The sequence below is a fragment of the Panthera pardus genome, unplaced genomic scaffold, assembly GCF_024362965.1.
Source record: "Panthera pardus isolate Hobbes unplaced genomic scaffold, ASM2436296v1 HiC_scaffold_8, whole genome shotgun sequence".
In the NCBI taxonomy this organism is placed as follows: domain Eukaryota; kingdom Metazoa; phylum Chordata; class Mammalia; order Carnivora; family Felidae; genus Panthera; species Panthera pardus.
In genome coordinates, this window is record NW_026527013.1 from 74,960,044 (window position 1) to 74,979,550 (window position 19,507).

The 19,507-nt window shown below is 48.3% G+C and overlaps 1 protein-coding gene and 1 long non-coding RNA gene across 5 annotated transcripts in view; one reads left to right on the top strand and one right to left on the bottom strand.

Annotated features, from left to right (window-relative positions):
* Positions 1-9,058, top strand: part of VPS41 (VPS41 subunit of HOPS complex) — a 186,385-nt gene extending 177,327 nt beyond the window's left edge. For both annotated transcript variants that reach the window (XM_053898062.1, XM_019451110.2), the window contains 4 exons: positions 5,610-5,709; positions 5,816-5,860; positions 7,722-7,801; positions 8,845-9,058. In XM_053898062.1, the coding sequence (XP_053754037.1) occupies positions 5,610-5,709; positions 5,816-5,860; positions 7,722-7,801; positions 8,845-8,925 (306 nt within the window). In that variant the 3' untranslated portion in view covers positions 8,926-9,058. The remainder of the gene's footprint in view (positions 1-5,609; positions 5,710-5,815; positions 5,861-7,721; positions 7,802-8,844) is intronic.
* Positions 9,059-9,062: 4 nt separating this feature from the next.
* LOC109268028 (uncharacterized) overlaps positions 9,063-19,507 on the bottom strand; it is a 101,926-nt gene continuing 91,481 nt past the window's right edge. Inside the window, exons 6-10 of one of the 3 annotated variants that reach the window (XR_008420556.1) lie at positions 15,407-15,789; positions 13,744-14,021; positions 11,911-11,987; positions 10,014-10,102; positions 9,063-9,814 (exon numbers count right to left, since the gene is read on the bottom strand). This is a non-coding gene — a long non-coding RNA (uncharacterized LOC109268028). Of the gene's footprint in view, positions 9,815-10,013; positions 10,103-11,910; positions 11,988-12,224; positions 14,022-15,406; positions 15,790-19,507 lie in introns of all 3 variants that reach the window. The other 2 variants (XR_008420555.1, XR_008420554.1) reach the window with 2 other exon arrangements.

Below are 19,507 nucleotides of genomic sequence, written 5' to 3' on the forward strand. Positions count from 1 at the left end.
AAAGGGAGAAGGAACTGGAAGATCTGATGAAATGGTATATGCAGCACAGAGTAATTAAGAGGTCATAGAAAAGAGTGGCCAATGGAGACAGGGAGGTGAGAATGCGTGTGTCCTCAACCACAGGACTTCTGGAGGAGAGAAAAGACTAATAGGGAAACCTCTAACAAAGCTGATCAAGAAAAAGAAAAAAAAATCCATATATATTAGGAACAAACATGACAAGTAGATGCAGACAAGATTTAAAAACTAAATGTTACAATTTTACATCCGTATATTTGAAAACTCAGTTTTCCACACCCCAAAAACAAATAATCCAGTGAAGAAATGGGCAGAAGACGTGAATAGACACTTCTCTAAAGAAGACATCCAGATGGCCAACAGGCACATGAAAAGATGCTCAACGTCGCTCCTCATCAGGGAAATACAAATCAAAACCACACTGAGATACCACCTCACATGGGTCAGAGTGGCCAAAATGAACAAATCAGGAGACTATAGATGCTGGAGAGGATGTGGAGAAACGGGAACCCTCTTGCACTGTTGGTGGGAGTGCAAACTGGTGCAGCTGCTCTGGAAAACAGTGTGGAGGTTCCTCAAAAAATTAGAAATAGATCTGCCCTATGACCCAGCAGTAGCACTGCTAGGAATTTACCCAAGGGATACAGGAGTGCTGATACATAGGGGCCCTTGTACCCCAATGTTTATAGCAGCACTTTCAACAATAGCCAAATTATGGAAAGAGCCTAGGTGTCCATCAACTGATGAATGGATAAAGAAGTTGTGGTTTATATATACAATGGAATACTACTTGGAAATGAGAAAGAATGAAATATGGCCTTTTGTAGCAACGTGGATGGAACTGGAGAGTGTTATGCTAAGTGAAATAAGTCATACAGAGAAAGACAGATACCATATGTTTTCACTCTAATGTGGATCCTGAGAAACTTAACAGAGGATCATGGGGGAAGGGAATAAAAAAAGTTAGGGAGAGAGCCAAACCATAAGAGACTCTTAAAAACTGAGAATAAACTGAGGGTTGGTGGGGAGTGGCAGGGAGGGCGGGGGGGGTGACGGGCATTGAGGAGGGCACCTGTTGGGATGAGCACTGGGTGTTGTATGGAAACCAATTTGACAATAAATTTCATATTAAAAAAGAAAACTCCGTTTTCTAGGAAAATATAAATTACCAGTATTTACTCAAGAACAAATAGCCCTATAGTCATTAAATCAGTAGTCAGAACATAAAGCCACAATAAAAGCACTAATCCACAGTCAACTTTAGAGATTGGTTTTATCAAAGTTTTAAAACACAGGCAGTCCCCAAATATATTTTGTAATTGAACTTTTAAGCCAGGATCTGCGAGGAGAAGAGGGCAACATTTCTACCCTGCAAAGGAGGTGAGAAATGGTCTGTCTTCAGGACACGATGGACCCAACTGACACCTGAGGTCCCATCAGCTTCCAGGAAGAGGAGGACAATGCTGGGAGGTGGCCAGCCAAGTTGTCACAGCCCAGCTACGTTGATTCAGTGGATAAAAGAACCATAAAATTCATTCCAGAGAGAAACCCAACATCTTGAAGATTGCTTTGCTGCTCATCTGAAAAAATAAAGAATAAAGCCTAAACAACCAAACCCAAGCAATCCCTATTTTACGTAAACTTTTCCAGAGGATAGAATAGAAAAGCTCTTCAGTTCCCTGGGGGATGCTAGTCTAACCTTTCCAGCGTCCTAGGAGGGCAATCTAAGACCATTAGGGCCTTGTCTCTTTAACAAATGCAGAAAGTCTACTACACAAATCGTTAGCTAATTGAATCTAACCCTTTAATTGTTGACAGTATGTACATAACCATAAATGTCATAAATTCTCTCTAAAGTAATCCTCATCTATATGTTTGATACAATTCTAATCAAAACCCCCAAAGAATTCTTTACTGTCCTAAGTTTTTGTACAGAGTGGCTAAGATTAAGAAGAATAAGGAGGGGCGATTTATGAGATATTAAAACATAATATGTGGGAACGTAAAATGGTGTAACTGCTTTGCAGAACTATTTGATAGGTACTTTAAAACTTAGGCATATACCTATTTCATAACCCAGCAGTTTTGCTCTTAAGTATTTATCCAAGATGAAAAGTAGGTCCACAAAAGAACTGTACAGAAAATGTCCTTTGCAACTTTATCCCTAATAGCCCTAGAGTGGAAAGAGCCTAGATGTCCATCAACAGGAGAGTATATCTCCAGATTGCTGCCTCTTGGTCACAAACCAGATGCTGTATCTCCGGACCGCACATCCACATTCCAGGCAGGAAGATGTGGGAAGCAAAGGGCTCTTTCCTGATGAGGCTTTGCTTTTTTATTTGGGAAAGGATGGCTTTCTAGCCTCTACGTTCATCTCATTGGCTAGATCTGTGTTGCATGAGTCCCAGGCAGCTGCATGGTTTGGTTGGGGACACACTGAACATAGTTGAAGTCATGTTTGTAAAAAAGGAGGAGGGAAGGTAGCGGGCACGGAAGTGTCAGCTGGATCTGAAATCTTTTCTTTTTCTTCTGAAATCGATCTGAAGCATACGGTAACACCTTAATAGCTTTGCTCAGTCTAAGTGCAGAGACTTGAGTATATTTTATTCTCTATGTTTGCTGTATTTCACGGTTTAAAATGGAAAGTAGCCCAAAGTAGTGGCAGAGGATATATTCAAAACGTGACTGGCAGTGACTCGATGGCATTTTGGTCATAAAGACCTGGATGGCAGGAGAGCGTGCCTGTGCCCCACGGACGTGAATAATGTCAGGTTTGCAAGGCTGGAGACCGTGGGAGGTGAGCGTCCACAGGTGGGAGCAGGCTGTGTGTGACCACCTTGGAAGATGGGAGTTGTCGGAAATCATGAAGGTCAGAGAGGGCTGAAGAGGACGGAGTTGGGCTCCGCCACCGATGTTTTAATAAAGGCGTTTGTGGGAAACACCAAGTATCCACTTTCAAGGTTGAAATCAGTGACCACTACAGCCGATTTTTCACGAGTCACTGATGGTTGCTACAGCGAATGATCCATGGTCAACCTAATGCCTTGTCATGTCTGACGCTGAAAATAGTACCTATCTGATGCTACGGTGTTCTTGTGTGGGCTTCACTCACCTGCTCTGATTGCCCTCGGAGTACTCCCGGTTTTGTGGGATAACTGGTTCTTCTGCACCGATGGTAGCTTCGTTTCGTGCTCTCCCTACCTGCCTGGTATCACGTAAATGAGAAACCGTTTTTGTGTTTTCCTGCTTTGGAGCCTTGGGTTTTGGGCAGATGAAGTATAAAGTAACATATACTACGCTGTATTTGTGTATTTTCCTTTCTCCTGGCTGAGGGCCTGTGAATACTGAAGTTTTTCCTAGAAAATGCCTTGCTGTGGGCAGGCGGATTGTACCTATTTAGAAAAACGCAATCCTGGTAAAGAAACAGTTCCTCCTCAGTTTGCAGGGTTTTTTTGCATTTTCTTTTTTAAATTTGCAGGCACTGTGGCTTCTGTCTGTACTGCTGGGTCTGCCCTCCTCCTGTATCACTCGTGCGGGAGACCCACTGAGGGTCAGAGCCAGCTCGTTTTGAAACGTTTTACCAAAGATACTTTGACACTGTTTTTCGTAAGTTTTTATTTTGGTATCGGAGGCAGAGCAGTTTTCTATGTTTGGTTATCAATTTTCCTAAAGTTACTAACATCAGTATTTTTTTTTATTTTTGAGAGAGAGCACGAGCGAGCAAGCACATACATGGAAGGGGCAGAGGGAGAGGGAGAGAGAATCCCAAGCAGGCTCCACATCATCAGTGTGGAGCCTGACGTGGTTCTCAAACTCATAAACCGTGAGAGCAGCAGTCAGACGCTCCACGAGTCGAAGTCGGACGCTTAATGCACTGAGCCACCCAGGCGCCCCTGGTAACAGTATCTCCTAGATCTCTTTCTTACCATATTTTTCTCTTCCTGTGTGCTTTAATGATACCCATTAAAGTTTTAATGCCTTTTTTAAATGAATCCAAAATCCGATTTTTAGTAGCATTTTGAAGAAGAAAACGTCATAGGCAGTGTCTCGATTAATGTAGAAATCGTAGAGCTTTATTTCCTATTCAACACTACTAGAAATGGCAGGTACAGAACTTAGATCTGGGCATCAGCTCTGTTTTCTTGAGTATTTGCTTTTGTAGGACTGGGGAGCAAGCCCTAGGGCTGCATTTCACACCTCCCCCCCACCCAGCCCGTGCTGTCCAGGATTTGAGAGGAGCGTGTATTAGTGTAGACACCGGGGATAGCAGAGCCCAGGTGGCCCAGTGGCATGAATTGAAAACCTGAAAAGCAAGACACATGCATAGTATGAAGAAGGGTGGGACGCACCTCTTGAGAGCAGCATTCACTGTGACTCAGAGCTGGACCGAGGGAGGCGGTGAGGGCATGATTCTGTGAATTTCCAGGACAGTTACATCTGACCGCACAGAAACGTGCATTAAGACCCATCAAGCCAGAAGAGCGAGCCACGGACCCTGCCACAGAGAGCCTCACTGCCCTTCAGGCCCTGAGTGTCCCCCTCTTAGAAAAGCAACAAGTTCTGGTTCAAAAAAAAAAAAGGCACTTGGCATAAGCACACCTCACACAGCCTCTGCCAATTTCTAACAAAACACCTCGGAAAACTCTCACCGGGGCCCATGGAACCGGGCAAAAGGTACAGCGGGTGGTCTGTCTCCTGTGCCCCAAGCAGGTGGACACTCTCTGTCTCCATCCCGCCCCGGCTCTGAAACACAAGGTGGGTGCCACCCAGCATCATTGGCCTGCACTGTGGGTGTCGTGACTTGTGAGGCTGCTGCGGGGTCCCTGCCTCTCCTCGTTGTCCAGGCAGCGAGGGAGAAAATATGTAACTTACAAAGTAGCAGGAAAAATGCATAAAGAAAAAGCACAGTACTGGGATGAAGAAAATGGATCTTGTAACAATATGAACATCTGTGGTCAGTTTTCAGTCGTCCGCCCCCCTTAAGAGTCCCCAAATTGGAGGGTTAACAGAGACACTTGAGACCCTTAGCACTGCACTGAACAGTTGGGATGGGAGAAGAGAGGGATTGCGGCCAGGAGGGGGGTTAAGACAGAGATCCTGTCTGCTTAGCTGCTCTGTGCCCTGTTCCTTGTCTGGGATATGGACCCCGTATAGATCAGTGCAGTAGATAGACGGAGTTATCAAATGGAACATTCTGGAATAGCAGGTTTTCCATCCCGGAATGAGCAGGTCACATGGGGGCCGAACTGCCAGGCAGAGTCTGAGTTAGGAAGCCTTGTAAGATAACGTCAGGGTTCATTAATACAGCCTTCCTTGCCAAACTTTTACATCTGTATGTCATTTCACAAGCGCTACAGGAACGGCTATATATTAAGTGCAGTTGTGACTGCACGGAGGCTGGAAAGGTTGGTCTGACAGGTTTGGAGGCAAGAGTGTACCGAGGGCCGGCCAGCAGTGAGCGCTTCATCGGGCAGCTTCAAACACCAATTTTCTGAATCCCCAGTAAGAGGGTTCTCCCCCATATTTGAGTCTTCTAAAGATGCGGGTTTCGTTTTGTTTTGTTTTGTTTTGTTTTACAACAAATGCATTAGATCCTGCTTCGTGAAGGCTGCAAGAAGATTCTCGTAGCCGACTCTTTGTCCTTACTGAAGAGAATGCACAGGACTCAAATGAAAGGCGTTCTGGTCGATGGTGGGTATCATTGAAATAATCCTATTGGAACCATAGGCCTTGCTTTCAGAAGAGACAGAGCAAACAGAAAGGCTGTCTAATCCCAAGTGTGTGTGTTTCCTTGCAGAGGAAAACATCTGTGAGTCGTGCCTTTCCCCTATTCTTCCGTCAGGTAAGATTGGCGGGTGGAGATACCCCAAATATGTGTTTATGAGGAGAATTAATTTTTTTTAATTTTTTATATTTATTTTTTAGAGAGAGAGAGAGTGTGTGTGTGTGTGTGTGTGTGTGCGCATGGGGGAGGGGCAGAGAGAGAGGGAGACACAGAATCCGAAGCAGGCTCCAGGCTCTGAGCTATGAGCACAGAGCCCCAACACCAGGCTCAAACTCACGAGCTGTGAGATCATGACCTGAGCTGAAGTCGGGCATTTAACCCACTGAGGCACCCAGGCGCCCCAGAATTAAAATTTTGACATTAGCTAATCTATAACTTCTGGAATAATCTGTGTACAGAATTTTAGCCCACAACCCTACCCAGTTGCAGGCTGGCACCACCATTCTGTAAAGCTGAGGGGCTCATCCTAGAGTGAGCCCACATTACCTGGAAGGCTCGGGAAGCCCAGAGTGCTGGTACCCCCCCCAAAACCTGCAGAGGCAGTAGTTTCCGAGCAGGACCCAAGAATTTGCATTTCCAACACATTCCCGGGTGACATAGATGCTTCTTCGGGAGCCATTCTTTGAGGATCATGGCTTTAGAGTAAAATAGAATGGAAAAACTACCATCAACATGTTTAAATTCCAAGGAAGAAGAATTGTGTGTATCTAGGAAAAAAATTGTACACCAGCATACACAAAAAAAATTGTACTTCCCTTTTCTTTAAACTTTTTCTCTGCTCTGTGGTTATGGGCACCTAAGTTATCCCCGATTTCGACGGAAACCTACTATGTGCCGCCTCCTCAGAACACAAGCACATGTTTATTTATAGTTGGTAGATATATATATATATATATATATATATATATATATATATATCGTCGTGTGTAATCGGAGCGCCTTACGTAAGGATAGGACAGAAGAGGAAATTCCAGAATTTGAAAATAGAAATTAAAGCATAGCTGTTGGGATGCAAAAAAAGTGCTCCTTTGATACAAATTCAGCACAGAGAAGTACCAAGAGAGCTAGCTGCTGCAGGGTTTACTTAGCTTTAAGGGATAATCTAACAGCAACATGAGAAGTCTGTTCCCCCCAGGGTCTTTTCTAGAGGAAATGGGTTTGAGGTGTTCATGTTAAAAACGGCAGCGGACGCAGGAAAAGTGAGCTTTCGCAGTGTTTTTAGGCCGTGTTTTAACAGACCTGCAGACCAGTGCACCCGCGGTGTGTAAATTCTGCAGAAGTGCTCGCAGCACGGTGCAAGGTCACAGCCTAGGATTGTCACCCTGCTCTGCCCCCCAAGTCACTGAGTGGTCCTGGCCAAGGCAGTAGGTGAACTGGCAGCATTTTTCTAAAGCCACGGAATGGACTGAGGGATATGGTGTGTATAGTGTGTGTGAGGGCACAGGGAAGGGAAGAGGGGATACACATCCTAATTTGTTTTAAGTCTTAGAATGGGGGAGGGGCGGAGAGAGAAACCCAACTAGGCTCCTTGCTGTCAGCACAGGGCCTGATGTGATGCTCAGTGTCACAAACCATGAGATCATGACCTGAGCCGAAGTCCAGAGCTGGACACTTAACCAAATGAGCCATCCAGTTTCCTCCTAACTTTTAAAATAAACATGGTTGCATTCGCTGGGAAGCGGTCCCCGGTTTGTAGGCGTAACTGACGTGGAGGTCTGTGACCTTGACTCAGAGCAGCTCGGTTGTGGTAGCTGCTGTGCGTTTGCTCCCAGCACCCCTCGGGGATGCCTCTGTGACCGTGCGGCTTCCTGCTGGAACGTTGAACCACAGCTGGACTTGCAGTCGGGATCGGTTCCCGCAGTTCCCGATCTGCCTGTTTCATTGGGTTCTTCTCTCTTTTCTGCCCTGTGCCCCCCAGATGCCGCTAAGCCCTTCAGCGTGGTGGCCTTCCACTGCCGCCACATGTTCCACAAGGAGTGCCTGCCCGTGCCCAGCATGGTGAGTGGGAAGTCTGAAGTCTAATGTGTCATCCCGTGGCTCTGTGGCTTCTCATAATTCATTCTAGATCCCACGAGAAAATGACTTTATTCCTCAAGGGTAAAGACGCTTAGTGTACTACCCAGTAGTGCCTCCTTCTCCGTGGTTGTGGTCACCCGCGGTCTGGAAGCAGGCGGTTGTCTTCCTGACGAACAGCCAGGTCAGTAGTAGTCTACACGATGCCTGTTTCGTTCCTCACTTCACCTCCTCAGGCAGGCATTTCCTCCTCCTCCTCCTCCTGGGAAGAGGGGTGAGTACAGTACAAGGTCAACCATGTTCACGTAACTTTCATTGCAGTGTATTGTTATAATTGTCTGTTTTATTAGTTATCAATCTTGTGCCTAATTTATCCTAGGTAGGGATGTACAGAAGAAACAGTGTATTTAGGGTTTGGTACTGTCTGTGGTTTCAGGCATCCCCCGGGGGTCTTGGGACATACCCCCACGGATAAAGGGGGATTACTGTGCTAAACACAAAATCGAGTGGATTCATGTAGGTACAATTGATGAGGGTCAAGCCATACAGCTGCGAGATACAGTGAAAACCATTTTCTAGTGTTCACTTTTTCAGCCCGATTTCCATATCGTGACACTGCTATTTTCAGTATTAAGTCAGGTCCCCCATGTGCTCCCTGGTCACATTAGACTTGTTCTGCTGTGGGGGGGTTCTTAGAGTCTCACAGAACCCTCTGTGACCCAGCAGAAATCTCCAGGAAATGGAGGGACATTTCCTAGCTTCCTCCCCACCCCCTGACCAATGCTCCCATAAGATTTCTGAATATGAGAATAGAAAGAGTTTTTATTTTTTTAATGGTTATTTTTGAGAGAGAGAACGTGCACACAGGGGAGGGGCAGAGAGAGGGAGACAGCATCCGAAGCAGGCTCCAGGCTCTGGGCTGTCAGCACAGAGCCCGATGCGGGGCTCGAACTCACGGACCGCGAGATCATGACCCAGGCAGCCGAAAAAGCTTTTTTAAAACCCGTGTCTTGTAATTTCGTTTCTAGAATTCGCCCGCACAGTTCTGCAACATCTGCAGCGCCAAGCACCGCGGACCAGGAAGTGCCATCTTGGAGTTGAAGAAATAGCCCAGTTCGGCTGGTCACCCTTCCTCCCCGTGCTCTCCAAGACTGTTTTTGCAACAGTGGCAGCGTTCGTGGACACCAACGCTGTTCAGAGATTTGTGCGTGTTTAGGTCACGCTCAGAAGAGGTGTGTTCGGCTTCTCTCTGCAGGTGACATTAGGGTCCCCCCCTCCGTCCCTGCCTGGGGCTCACACTCTACACTCGGTCGTTGGCTGGGTTCGTTCTTTAGGAATGGAAGAGAAGGGAGTGGGGTGGAAGTGAGGTTCTGGACCTAGCAAGGCTTTCTGGCCATCGAGTGCACTGCCGCGAGCTGTCCCCGCTGCCTGGGCGCAGCTCCAGGACCTTCCCGGCAACTTGGACCTGTTTCCACGGCCTCTGCTTAATCAGCCCTCCCATTCTGGGGGTGCTTTGGTTTATGGCATCAGCTGTGCTTCTCTTCTTAATAGGCATCTAATGAAACACTGTGTAAATTGTCACTTAGTCAAGGACATCTGGGAATACCAGGCGCAGGCTGATGTCCTGTTTCACGTTGACTGATCACGTGTTCTCTGTGTCCGGCCCTGGCAAGCAGCCCATGTTTGTTGACTGAATAAATGTTCGCTCTTGCAAAAGACTCCCTTGTAGCGAATTCTGGCCCCCTAAGAATGGAGGAGGGTTTCCACACCTCAGAGTGTGAGGGGTCATGGTTGGGTCCTGCCAGCTGAGAGGAGGGAAGAGATGTTACAGAGTCTGAGAGGGAGTCTCAGGAGAAATGGGCCTGGGCCTGACACGTGTCCTGCAGCCTTGTTGGCCCTCAGGGAACGCAGAGTGGAGGATGCAGGGACAGGATCCGAACTTGTGACTGTCTTGCAGCGGTCGGCTTCATCCATCCTGAGCTATGTTGTGCCGACCTCCTGCCATGGGTGGAAAACACATGCTGTCACCACACTTAGTCCCACGGACACGAATAAATGCAACTCTCTGCTTTATTTTTTGGGGAGTGGGCAGGATGCTCATGTGTACTGAGCGCCTTCCCACCACCGAGCCTGGCCCCACCTTCCCACCGGCAGCACCTTGTTTCATGCTCAAGGCACCCCCCCAGGAAGAACATACCACATCCCATGGTATCCTGTTGAGCAACTGAAACAGGGAGACATCATCATGTTCGCAGAGGTGACTGCTGAGCTCCAGGGCATGGCTCCCTGTAAGAAATCGGGGCAGAGGGCCAAATTCAGAGGAAATGCATGGCGGGTCTCCGCAGCAGAGCCCCAACATTCTCCAGCAGACATCAGGTTTTTCCTGTTACTCCTACAGATCCCAAACTAGAAAGTCCTCAGCACCCCTCCGTACCTCATTCCCTTGTTCCAGTTTCTGCCGGTTTTCCTTGTGTTCTAACCAGAGAAATCCTTATTTCACCAAAAAACTCACAAGTAAAGCCAATTTGTAAGCACACGTAAAAAGCAAAGCTGCTGCACTTACTTTGGGGAAGAGGGGCGTGGCTGCAAAGTGCACGTTCCCTCCCACCCCTGTACAGAAAGCCACTCTTGAGGGTGAAACAGCCAAGTTCAAGGTTCTCTGGTGAGAGCCTGTTTTCTTCTTCTAGTCAAAAGGATTTTTATACTAGTTTAAGAATGAAAAGTTCTCAACAATTTTTTTTTTTAAGTTTGAGAAAGAGAAGGCAGCACGAGTAGGGGAGAGGGGCTCAGAGAGGGGGAGAGAGAATCCCAAGCAGGCTCCACATTGTGAGCACAGAGCCCCCCCCCCCCCCCAACCAGGGCTTGAACTCACGAAACCACGAGATCACGACCTGAGCTGAACCCAGGGTTGGACGCTTAATCAACGGAGCCACCAGGCACCCTGACAAATTTTTAATTTGGTGGTTATAATCTTAACCTATATATTTTCATATTCTAAAAACAAGCATTCGAGCAATTACTGTGGGTCGGGCGTTGTTGCAAGCACCATTTGTATTCTTCGTCCCAACTCCGAAACAGGACCCCCCCCCCCCCCCCCCCACCAACCTCGTTATCTAACAGAGAGGAAGCCAGAGCCCGTAAGGCCGAATCCATCTGTCTCAGGTCAGGTAGCAGGCAGGCGGCCTTCAGAGGCCGTGGCCGTGATCTTAACCGCTGTGTATTTGATTTTTTTTTTTTTTAAAGTATGCATTTGACCTGTGGTGGTCAGCACATAGAAAACAAAATCCTCTCCAGTCCTAGAAGGGAATTTGTTATAAAGTAGCCAGTGGCTTACTGAATCATCGAGAGGACAGAGGAAGCAGATGCAGGGAGGGTGTACAGGAACACGTCACAAAGCCCCCCACAGAACTGGGCTGCCCAGGGCACCCCCAGCCCAACCTCCATCAGAGGACAGGCGACACGGAGCATGTGAACCACCGCTTTCAAGTAAACTGTGTAAATAAAAGTAGGCACATTTCTCAGTTTCTTTTCATGCTCAGTCAACACTGAATAAGGATTATGTATGCATGTCTGTGTAGGAAACCTTTGTATGTGCTAAATACCACGCCAGTTTATTCTGGCTTCTCTGACCAAGACTCAGGCTATTGAAACTCCGCCAATTTCGATACTAAGCAGTAACTGACTTCCCAGACCCCCATCCTGAGCTTGCCGCTGATTGTCACTTTAAAAATCTGGAAAGAAATGCCTTTCCTCCTTCACCTCCTGTCGGGGTGATTCGAATCAGTGTGATGTTAGGGACACAGGTACGATAGGAGAGAGAATGAAAAACGTGGCTTCCAGAAGCAGGGATCCCAGAGTTAGCCAATGCCCAGCCTTTCTTTACACGGACCCAGAATGGTGATTCTAAATGAAAATGGGGTCATGTCACTTCTCTTTGAACCCTCAGGAATCCCAGTGCCCTGGATGTGAAGGGACTTCAGGTTTGGTCCCCGAGCTCGGTTCCCCTTGCTTTCCCATTGCTCTCCTTTAGCCGACAGTCCCAGGGCTCAATGTGACTGACTCCTCACCCACCCTGGCCTCCTCAGATGGCTCACCTGTCCTAGAAGGCACCCGGGGCTCCGTCTGCCTCTGGCATACCACACTGCAGCGGTCCACGTGCACAAACTCAGGTCTGCAAAAGAGTAACATTTAAATCCTCTCTTGAGGGGGTGCCTGGGTGGCTCAGTCAGTTAAGCATCCAACTTGGGCTCGAGCCCCGCGTCCGGCTCTGCTGACCGCTCAGAGCCTGGAGCCTGCTTTGGATTCTGTGTCTTCCTCTCTCTCTCCGTGCCCGTCCCCTGCTCGTGCTCAGTCTCTCTCTCCAAAATGAAAAAACATTAAAATCAGTCTTCTCGAATCCATAGTCTACCTTGTGGTGTGAAGTTCATCTGAGTTCATGGTAGACTCAGATAAATCGGCCTTTGCTGTAGTTTAGGGACGCCTTCTTTCTTCTGCGGTGGCGGCAGGGATCATCTTGGTGCATCCAGTATCCATGAGAAGAAGGCATCTCGTCAGTTGGCCTCTGTCCACACTGGCGCTGGTTGGAAGGCCACTGTCCCCACAACCTGCTCTCACCTGCATCTGCCGCCGGCATCTCCCAGATCTCCGCAGTCCCAGCCTGTCCCTGGTCCCCGCTTCTCATACTGCCCCTGCTGCTCCTGACCACCAAGCCTCTGTCTGCCTCATGGCCCTGGTACCTGGGAAATTCAGTCTGGTCAACCGAGTTGGTCTCCGTCTGTTGCCTCCTTGCTGTTCCCAAGAGTGTGCATGGTAGGTGTGCGGGGACAGGGTACGTGTGGGTTCGTAAGGCTGGCTGCTTCTCAGAGGAAACGGGAGGTGGGGACCCCCACATAGCTTTCTGCTGAGTCCATCTTTGCTGAGACCGCAGTGTGGGGCTCAGAGCAAGGTGGCCCTTGCCACTCAGCTCTCTTCTCTCGGGACCGGTCTCCTCGGGCTCTCCCCCAGTCCGGTTGAGTGTTTCCTACAGACGCAGTGGAACTGGCTGCCACGGTATGTATCGTTGATGGTACCCAAAGGCTGAGGGGCCTGCAGGCTGTTGGCTCTGTGAATTTTTAAGAACTTAAAATATGTCTGCCTCTACAGTGGACTGGGAACAAGGAACAAGGAACATACCGTGTTCCCCTCTCCCCTGGTAGAGGGGCACCCAAGCACCTGACAATGTCTGCTGAATGGAAGTCCAGCCTTTCTCCCTTGTTCAAGGTCAAGAAATGTACACCTTCCAGCATCCTGTGACATGAGGGACAGGACTTGTAAATGTGGTAGATGTGCTCATCCAGAGACCCACTGTCTCTTCCTCCCTTTTGGGGTCTTCACGGCCACCATCAACAAGTCTCCTTTGTCTCCATTCTTCCACAGTCGGTACGATTTATTCTCAAGTGCTAAAATCTCTTCTTTGAGTGCCCTTCCTCCTGTGTCTCCCCATCCAGTCCGCCGTCTTTTCTCCCCATCTCCCTCTCTCTTCCGTGCTCACTGCCATGGTCTTGACCCAGATTCCTATCATCGAGCCTCTAGATGGATCAGAACCAATCTCTTCTTGAGGTGTTCCTGCCTCCAGTACCCACAGTTCTGATTTATCCTGCACCCAGTTTCTGCATGAATCGCCCTTCCAGACTGATCCAGTCAAGTTCCCAGATATGTTGCTATTCCCAGTGCTAACGCTCTCTCACTCTCTACAGTACGTTTTTCCACGTATTCGGTTCCCCTCTTCCAACTCCTCAGTGTAGATCCCATCCAGCCTTCAGAGTCTAACTTAATGTCTCCCCAGGTCCAGGTCCTCCCCAACGTAGTCTGCCCCCCACCTAAAGCGGTCTGCATCCAACCTCCCACGGCCCTGGCAGAAGCAAGACAAAGGTATTTGTGACACATACCTATACGTGAATTGTTCATCACCAAATGCATGCTACAGAAAGGCCACTCAGTAAATGTCCCTTACTGGACTGAACAAAGACCTCATTCTCCTGCTGGGCGTGAGGTTCTTTCCTCTGGAAGGAGTGTTGGTGATATTATGGCACAAAGAAGAGAAGAGGCCTCCTTGGGCAGTTCCTGTGCTTTCTCCTTCTGGATACCTAACGGCAACATGGATACATCTGCTTTCCAGAGTCCCCTCTTTGTGCTGTGATTTTCGAAAAATAAACCATTCTATTCACTGTCAAAAAACAAAGACATTAGGAAGGTCCTTGGTCCCAGCATTATAAGTGCCTGACTAGGTCAGGTCACCACAGGTCAACGTATTCAAATGAGTTAGGCTAAAGCATTTATTCCAAAATGAATCTAGCTTCTTGCCCCAATTATTCCAAGTAGCCTCAATTCCCTCTTTTCTTTGATGTTCACACATCAACGAGAGCTTTTCAAAATTCATCAACTGCTCCTCGACTGTAATGATCGTGTAATTCGTGACTCCAAGCATAGCATTTTGAGAACGTGAGGGGGTGCTATTACAAACCACCACAAGCCAACACGACAGTCCCTGGCAACCTAGGAAGCCTGTCACCCTTCTTTTGACGCCTAGTACTACTGGCTCAACACTACGTGTGACAGAGTTGAAGAAAATGATGCTGCTTAAAAGCCAATGCTGACAACAGGTTCTGTCTTCTAAAGGCAATTGGAGGGGCCATACCGCTGAAAACATAAACCTTTCTCCTGCTCGCCTGCACTTACAGAGACTGATGGGCCAGGTGACGGAGGCTCAAGGGGGCAAGAGGAAGCATCAACACTTGAGAACCTCTGCAGGTTCCTGGCTGCACGCTTTTACATAATAAAAGTTAGCAGAGCTCTGTCTGGGGCCAAGAGCTGAGATGCTCTGCTTTCTAAGGGAGGGGCACTGAGAGGTGAGGATTTTAGGGAAGGGGAACAAGCAACTGGGATAATCAAAGGGATTTAAGACAAGACCAGGGGCGCCTGGGTGGCTCAGTTACGCTTCTGACTTCAGCTCAGGTCACGATCCCCCAGTTCGGGAGTTCGAGCCCCGCATCCGGCTCTCTGCTGTCAGCACAGAGCCCTCCTCAGATCCTCCGACCCCCTCTCTCTGCCCCTCCCCTGCTCACTCTCCTTCCCAAAAGTAAACATCTTAGAAAAGACTGTTCAACTGTATGTTGCCTTGATGCCGAACCCTCCTCCCTCCCCACCGCGTGTTCAGTAAGGTCTGGTGTATAAATAGGGTCATCTGTGAGTAGGTTCTAGGGGAAACTGAGGAGCTGGGTTCTACATCCAGAACCCTGAACAGCAGAGGGAGCAGAACACCCACAGGAGGCAACAGCCGGAGTTGACTGAGAACAGGAGTTCAGACCTGTGTGCGACAACAAAAACATAAAAACCCCGGATTTGCTGGCATGCTGGGGGAGCAAAGGCTGGTCTTCCTAAAGGAAAACGGATGAAGGCCCTGAGCCAATTTTATATAAACGTGAAAGGACGGACTGGGTGACTTCACTTACGACTGAGTTACATATTCGGGTCCATATCGACAAGACGTGGCTATGGAGTGCAAACTTAAACTTCAATTTTGTAGATAATTTTACTTCAGAAACTACGTACGTGTTGTCGCCGGGCTTTTATTCTGATCCTAATATTTATCCAGTTTTGTAGGCACATCTGTGCGTGATCTCTTCATGGTTGTCTTACATGTAGATGGGGTCTGTGGATGGTGCAAGGATGGCCGAAGGAATTCACAAATGATAGAATAAGAATGGGGGCGTGATGGTGGCTCAGTTGGCTAAGTGCCCGACTCTTGATGTCGGCTCAGGTTGTGCTCTCACGGTTCTTGAGTTCAAGCCCCACATCGGGCTCTGTGCTGACAGTATGGAGCCTGCTTGGGTTTCTGTCTCCCTCCCTCGCTCGCTCACTCCCTCTTTCTCTCTCTCTGCCCTTCCCCTGCTTGCTCTTCGTGTCTCTTTCAAAATCAGTGAAAATTTTAAAAACTGAAAAAAATAAAAGAATTAAGAATGAAAGTGTCCCTGTAATATTGAATAAGCATGTAAAACTTAATACAGGTGAAATGCAAAATTCTTCAGTTATACTCAGAAAAATTATCTGTACAAAGATGGGTTAGGAAAAGACCTGGTTAAGAGTCCAAATGAAGAGAGACCTTGGGTAAAAAGCAGGAGCATTTCGCTCTTGAAGGTCAGCCTACATTTTAATCCACGCTCTGTCACTAAGAAACAAGTTGAATCAGTTAGCACTTCCGAGCCTCCATTGCCTCAAATGTAAAACGGGATGATCGCCGCACCTCTTCTGGAGGATGTTGAATGCCTTAAATGAGATGCCGCATGGAGGGCTCGGCTGGTACCAGCACAGGAAAAAGGAACCAGCCTGTAGCGAATGCTACATGAAGGTCAGCCTCTGGGGTGGCCCCCGTTATCCCCACCCTCTACCAGGGCTGGTCTGTGGCCAATAGAGTGTGGCAGCATTGACGGTACGTCACTTCCGAGATGAGGTCATAAAAGACACTGAGGCTCGGCATCATTCACCCTGGAGTAAGCCGTGCCATGAGGACAGGCCCCGTGGCGAGGAGCCAAAGCCCCTGCCAGCAGCGTGCGAGGGAGCTCGGAAGTGACTCTCCCGGGCCAGATCCGAGTCTGCAGCCCCAGCCAACATCTTGACCACAGACTCCAGAAAGACCCTCAGCTGGAGCCACCCCCACAAGCCACTCTTAGATTCCTGATCCTGAGAAACAGAGGTGATGAATGTTGGTTTCAGTGGCTAAACTTGGGGGGAATTCGTTGTACGGCATTAGATAATTAATGCAGCAAGTGCTTACCAATCATTAGCTTGCATTTTTCCAAAATTAACCCAGGTTTCTGCTGCTTGACCACTAATACAGAACATCAGTGACTACTAAAAAACACAAACAAAAAAAAAACAAATGCAAAATTCTGGTGGACTGTCGGTCCTGTTCACGGGAAGCAGCATCCGTTCCGCATGTGAGAGCACTTTGCTGGGGACCTGTTTTAGCAGACGTTTTGACAAAGTGGAGAGGACAGAATTTGAAATCCTGCCATTCAAGAAACAAGCAAAGGAACTGGATAGCACACTGCTTCAAAGACATGAAAACTGAGGGGTGTTGCAAGGTTTAGAAGTAGGTCACGTACGAAGGGGAAGAGGAGATATGCTTCTGTTGCTTTAGAAGTCCAATCGCTGAGGTTCGAGTTACGTCAAAAAAGGTGCAGGTGCCTGGGTGGCTCAGTCAGTTGAGCGTCCAACTCTCGGTTTGGGCTCAGGTCGTGATGCCAGGGTCGTGGGACCGAGCCCCATGTGAGGCTCCATGCTGAGTGTTGAGCCTACTCAAGATTCTGTCTCTCTACCCCTCTCCCCCGCTCATTCTAACAACAACAACAAAACTGTATTGGGGCAACTAGGTGTCTCAGTCGGTTAAGTGTCCAACTCTCGGCTTCGACTCAGGTCACAATCACCTGGGATCAAGCCCCACACTGGGCTCCACACTGGCAGCACAGAGCCTGCTTGGGATTTTCTCTCTCCCTCTCCATCCCTCCCTCACTCATGCTGTCTCTGTCTCTCAAAATAAATAAACTTAAAAAAAAAAGGCCAGGGATTATGTTTAAAAGAAAAAAAAAGCGTTGAGGCACCGGGGTGGCTCAGTCAGTTAAGCATCCAACTTTGGCTCAGGTCATGAACTCGCTGTTGGTGAGCTCGAGCCCCCTGTCAGCTCAGAGCCTGAAGCCTGCTTCTGATTCTGTGTCTCTCTTTCTGCCCCTCCCCCACTTGCACACTCTCTCCAAAAAATAATAAACGTTAAAAAAATTTTTAAAAAGATGTAAACTCGAGAACTTTCTAACCTCTGAGATGTCCAGCAACGGAGGCACGTGCCCCCTCGGAGGGCCACTTCCTGGAGGTGGGCCAGGTTCCAGCCAAGGCTGCTGACCACCAGTCAGACCCATGGGTTCGCCTCTGGGCTGCCCATTACAGTAGCCAATTCTAAGCCCCTGTCCCCTCTAAGCATAGCCAAATCCCTCTAGAAACAGCACATTTAATCGGTTACTCTCACACGCTGTTATTTTTATACTCAAATCCAATGCCCATCTGTCGTGCGTCTGAATACCCACGTCTTTGGCTGGCTCATTAATTCGGTGCCACTACAGGGTCCTCACTCCCATCCTCCCTGCCAGGCAAGACCCACTTGTCTCCCATCTGACCACGTTACAGCTTCCTTTCGTTTTTTGCCAGACGAACGTAGATCTTTGGCTCATAATCATGCCAATTCTTATAGAGCTGCCAACATTGCTTTTACTTATGTGCCTGGGGGCATTTTCCTAAACCTAAAAGGAGCATGACTACGTTTCCACACGTGTTATGGGCCAAGTCGTGTCCCCTTAAAAGTTCTGTGTTGGAAGTCCCCCCCCCCCCCACCTCAGAATAGGACTAGACTCAGAAAGAGGCCTTTGAAGAGGTAATTAAGGTAAAATGAAGTCCTAGGGGGTGGGCTGTAATCCCAGATGACTGGTGTCCCTAGAAGAAGAGGAAATTCGGACACAGTCACAAAGGAGAGACTATGTAGGGTCCGGTGGGAGGGCAGCCATCTGAACTAAAGGAGAGGCCTCAAGAAACCAAACCCGCTGACACCTTGGTCTTAGACCGCTAGCCTCCAGAACTATGAAGAAAAGACACTTCTGTTGGTTAAGCCGTCCAACCTGTGGTACTGTGCTAGGGCGGCCCTAGCTGACGGATGCAATGTACTAATCCCTCCTTCCATAAAGGGGCTGGTCTCCGCAGAAGCACACTGCTGGTCTCCGTCCAGGAGACCGCTGCCTGCGCCTCTCAAAACACCGGGCGTGCCCCCTGAGCCCACTCACATGCCGGGCCCCTTTTCAGAATGTGCTAGGGCTTTCTCATTCCTCCAGGTGTTACTTATGATCATGCTTCCTCTCTGACTGCTTGGCGCCCGGCTTCTCCACCAAAATGTATGGGTGAAAGTATAGCAGGAATTGTCTCAACAGTGTAGGGGCACCAGGGTGGCTCAGTTGGTCTTAACCCTTAGGTCTGACTCTTGACTTCAGCTCAAGTCATGATCTCACGGTTTGTGAGTCTGAGCCCCGCATCAGGCTCTCTGCTAACAGTGCGGAGCCTGCTTGAGATTGTTTCTCTCTCTCTCTCTCTGCCCCTCCCTCCCTTGCTCTCTGTCTCAAATTAAAAAAAATTTTTTTTTTTTAAATAGTGTATAAGGACATAAGAACATACATTCTGAATTCCAAAAATCTAGAAGAGGTGCTCTTAAGAACTTAATAAAATATTTGTAGATGACATCACCTTAATATGAAGTTCATTTTGATATAAGTAGCTTCTTTTAAGATTCTTTCTAGCTTCAATTTTTACAAAGGCTTGTGCTAAGATTTAGGTTCAAGATACGTACTTTCAGCCCCTCCAAACGTTAACATACCTGCATCAGTCAGGACCCTTGGTTGCGTGAGAAACGCAACTCAACTAAGCTCAGTCAGAATGGAGAATTTAGTGCAAGGGACGTGGAATTAGAAGAAGGCCGGCATTGTGTCTGGGCTGCAGGAACTCTGACGAGGCCAGTCTGAAGAGAAGAGCCTCCCGCAGCCTGAGGACACAAGGTGGACTTCCTGGAGGAGGCGGCACCCACGACCGACCCCCTCTGCACGATCCAGAGAAACAAACTGG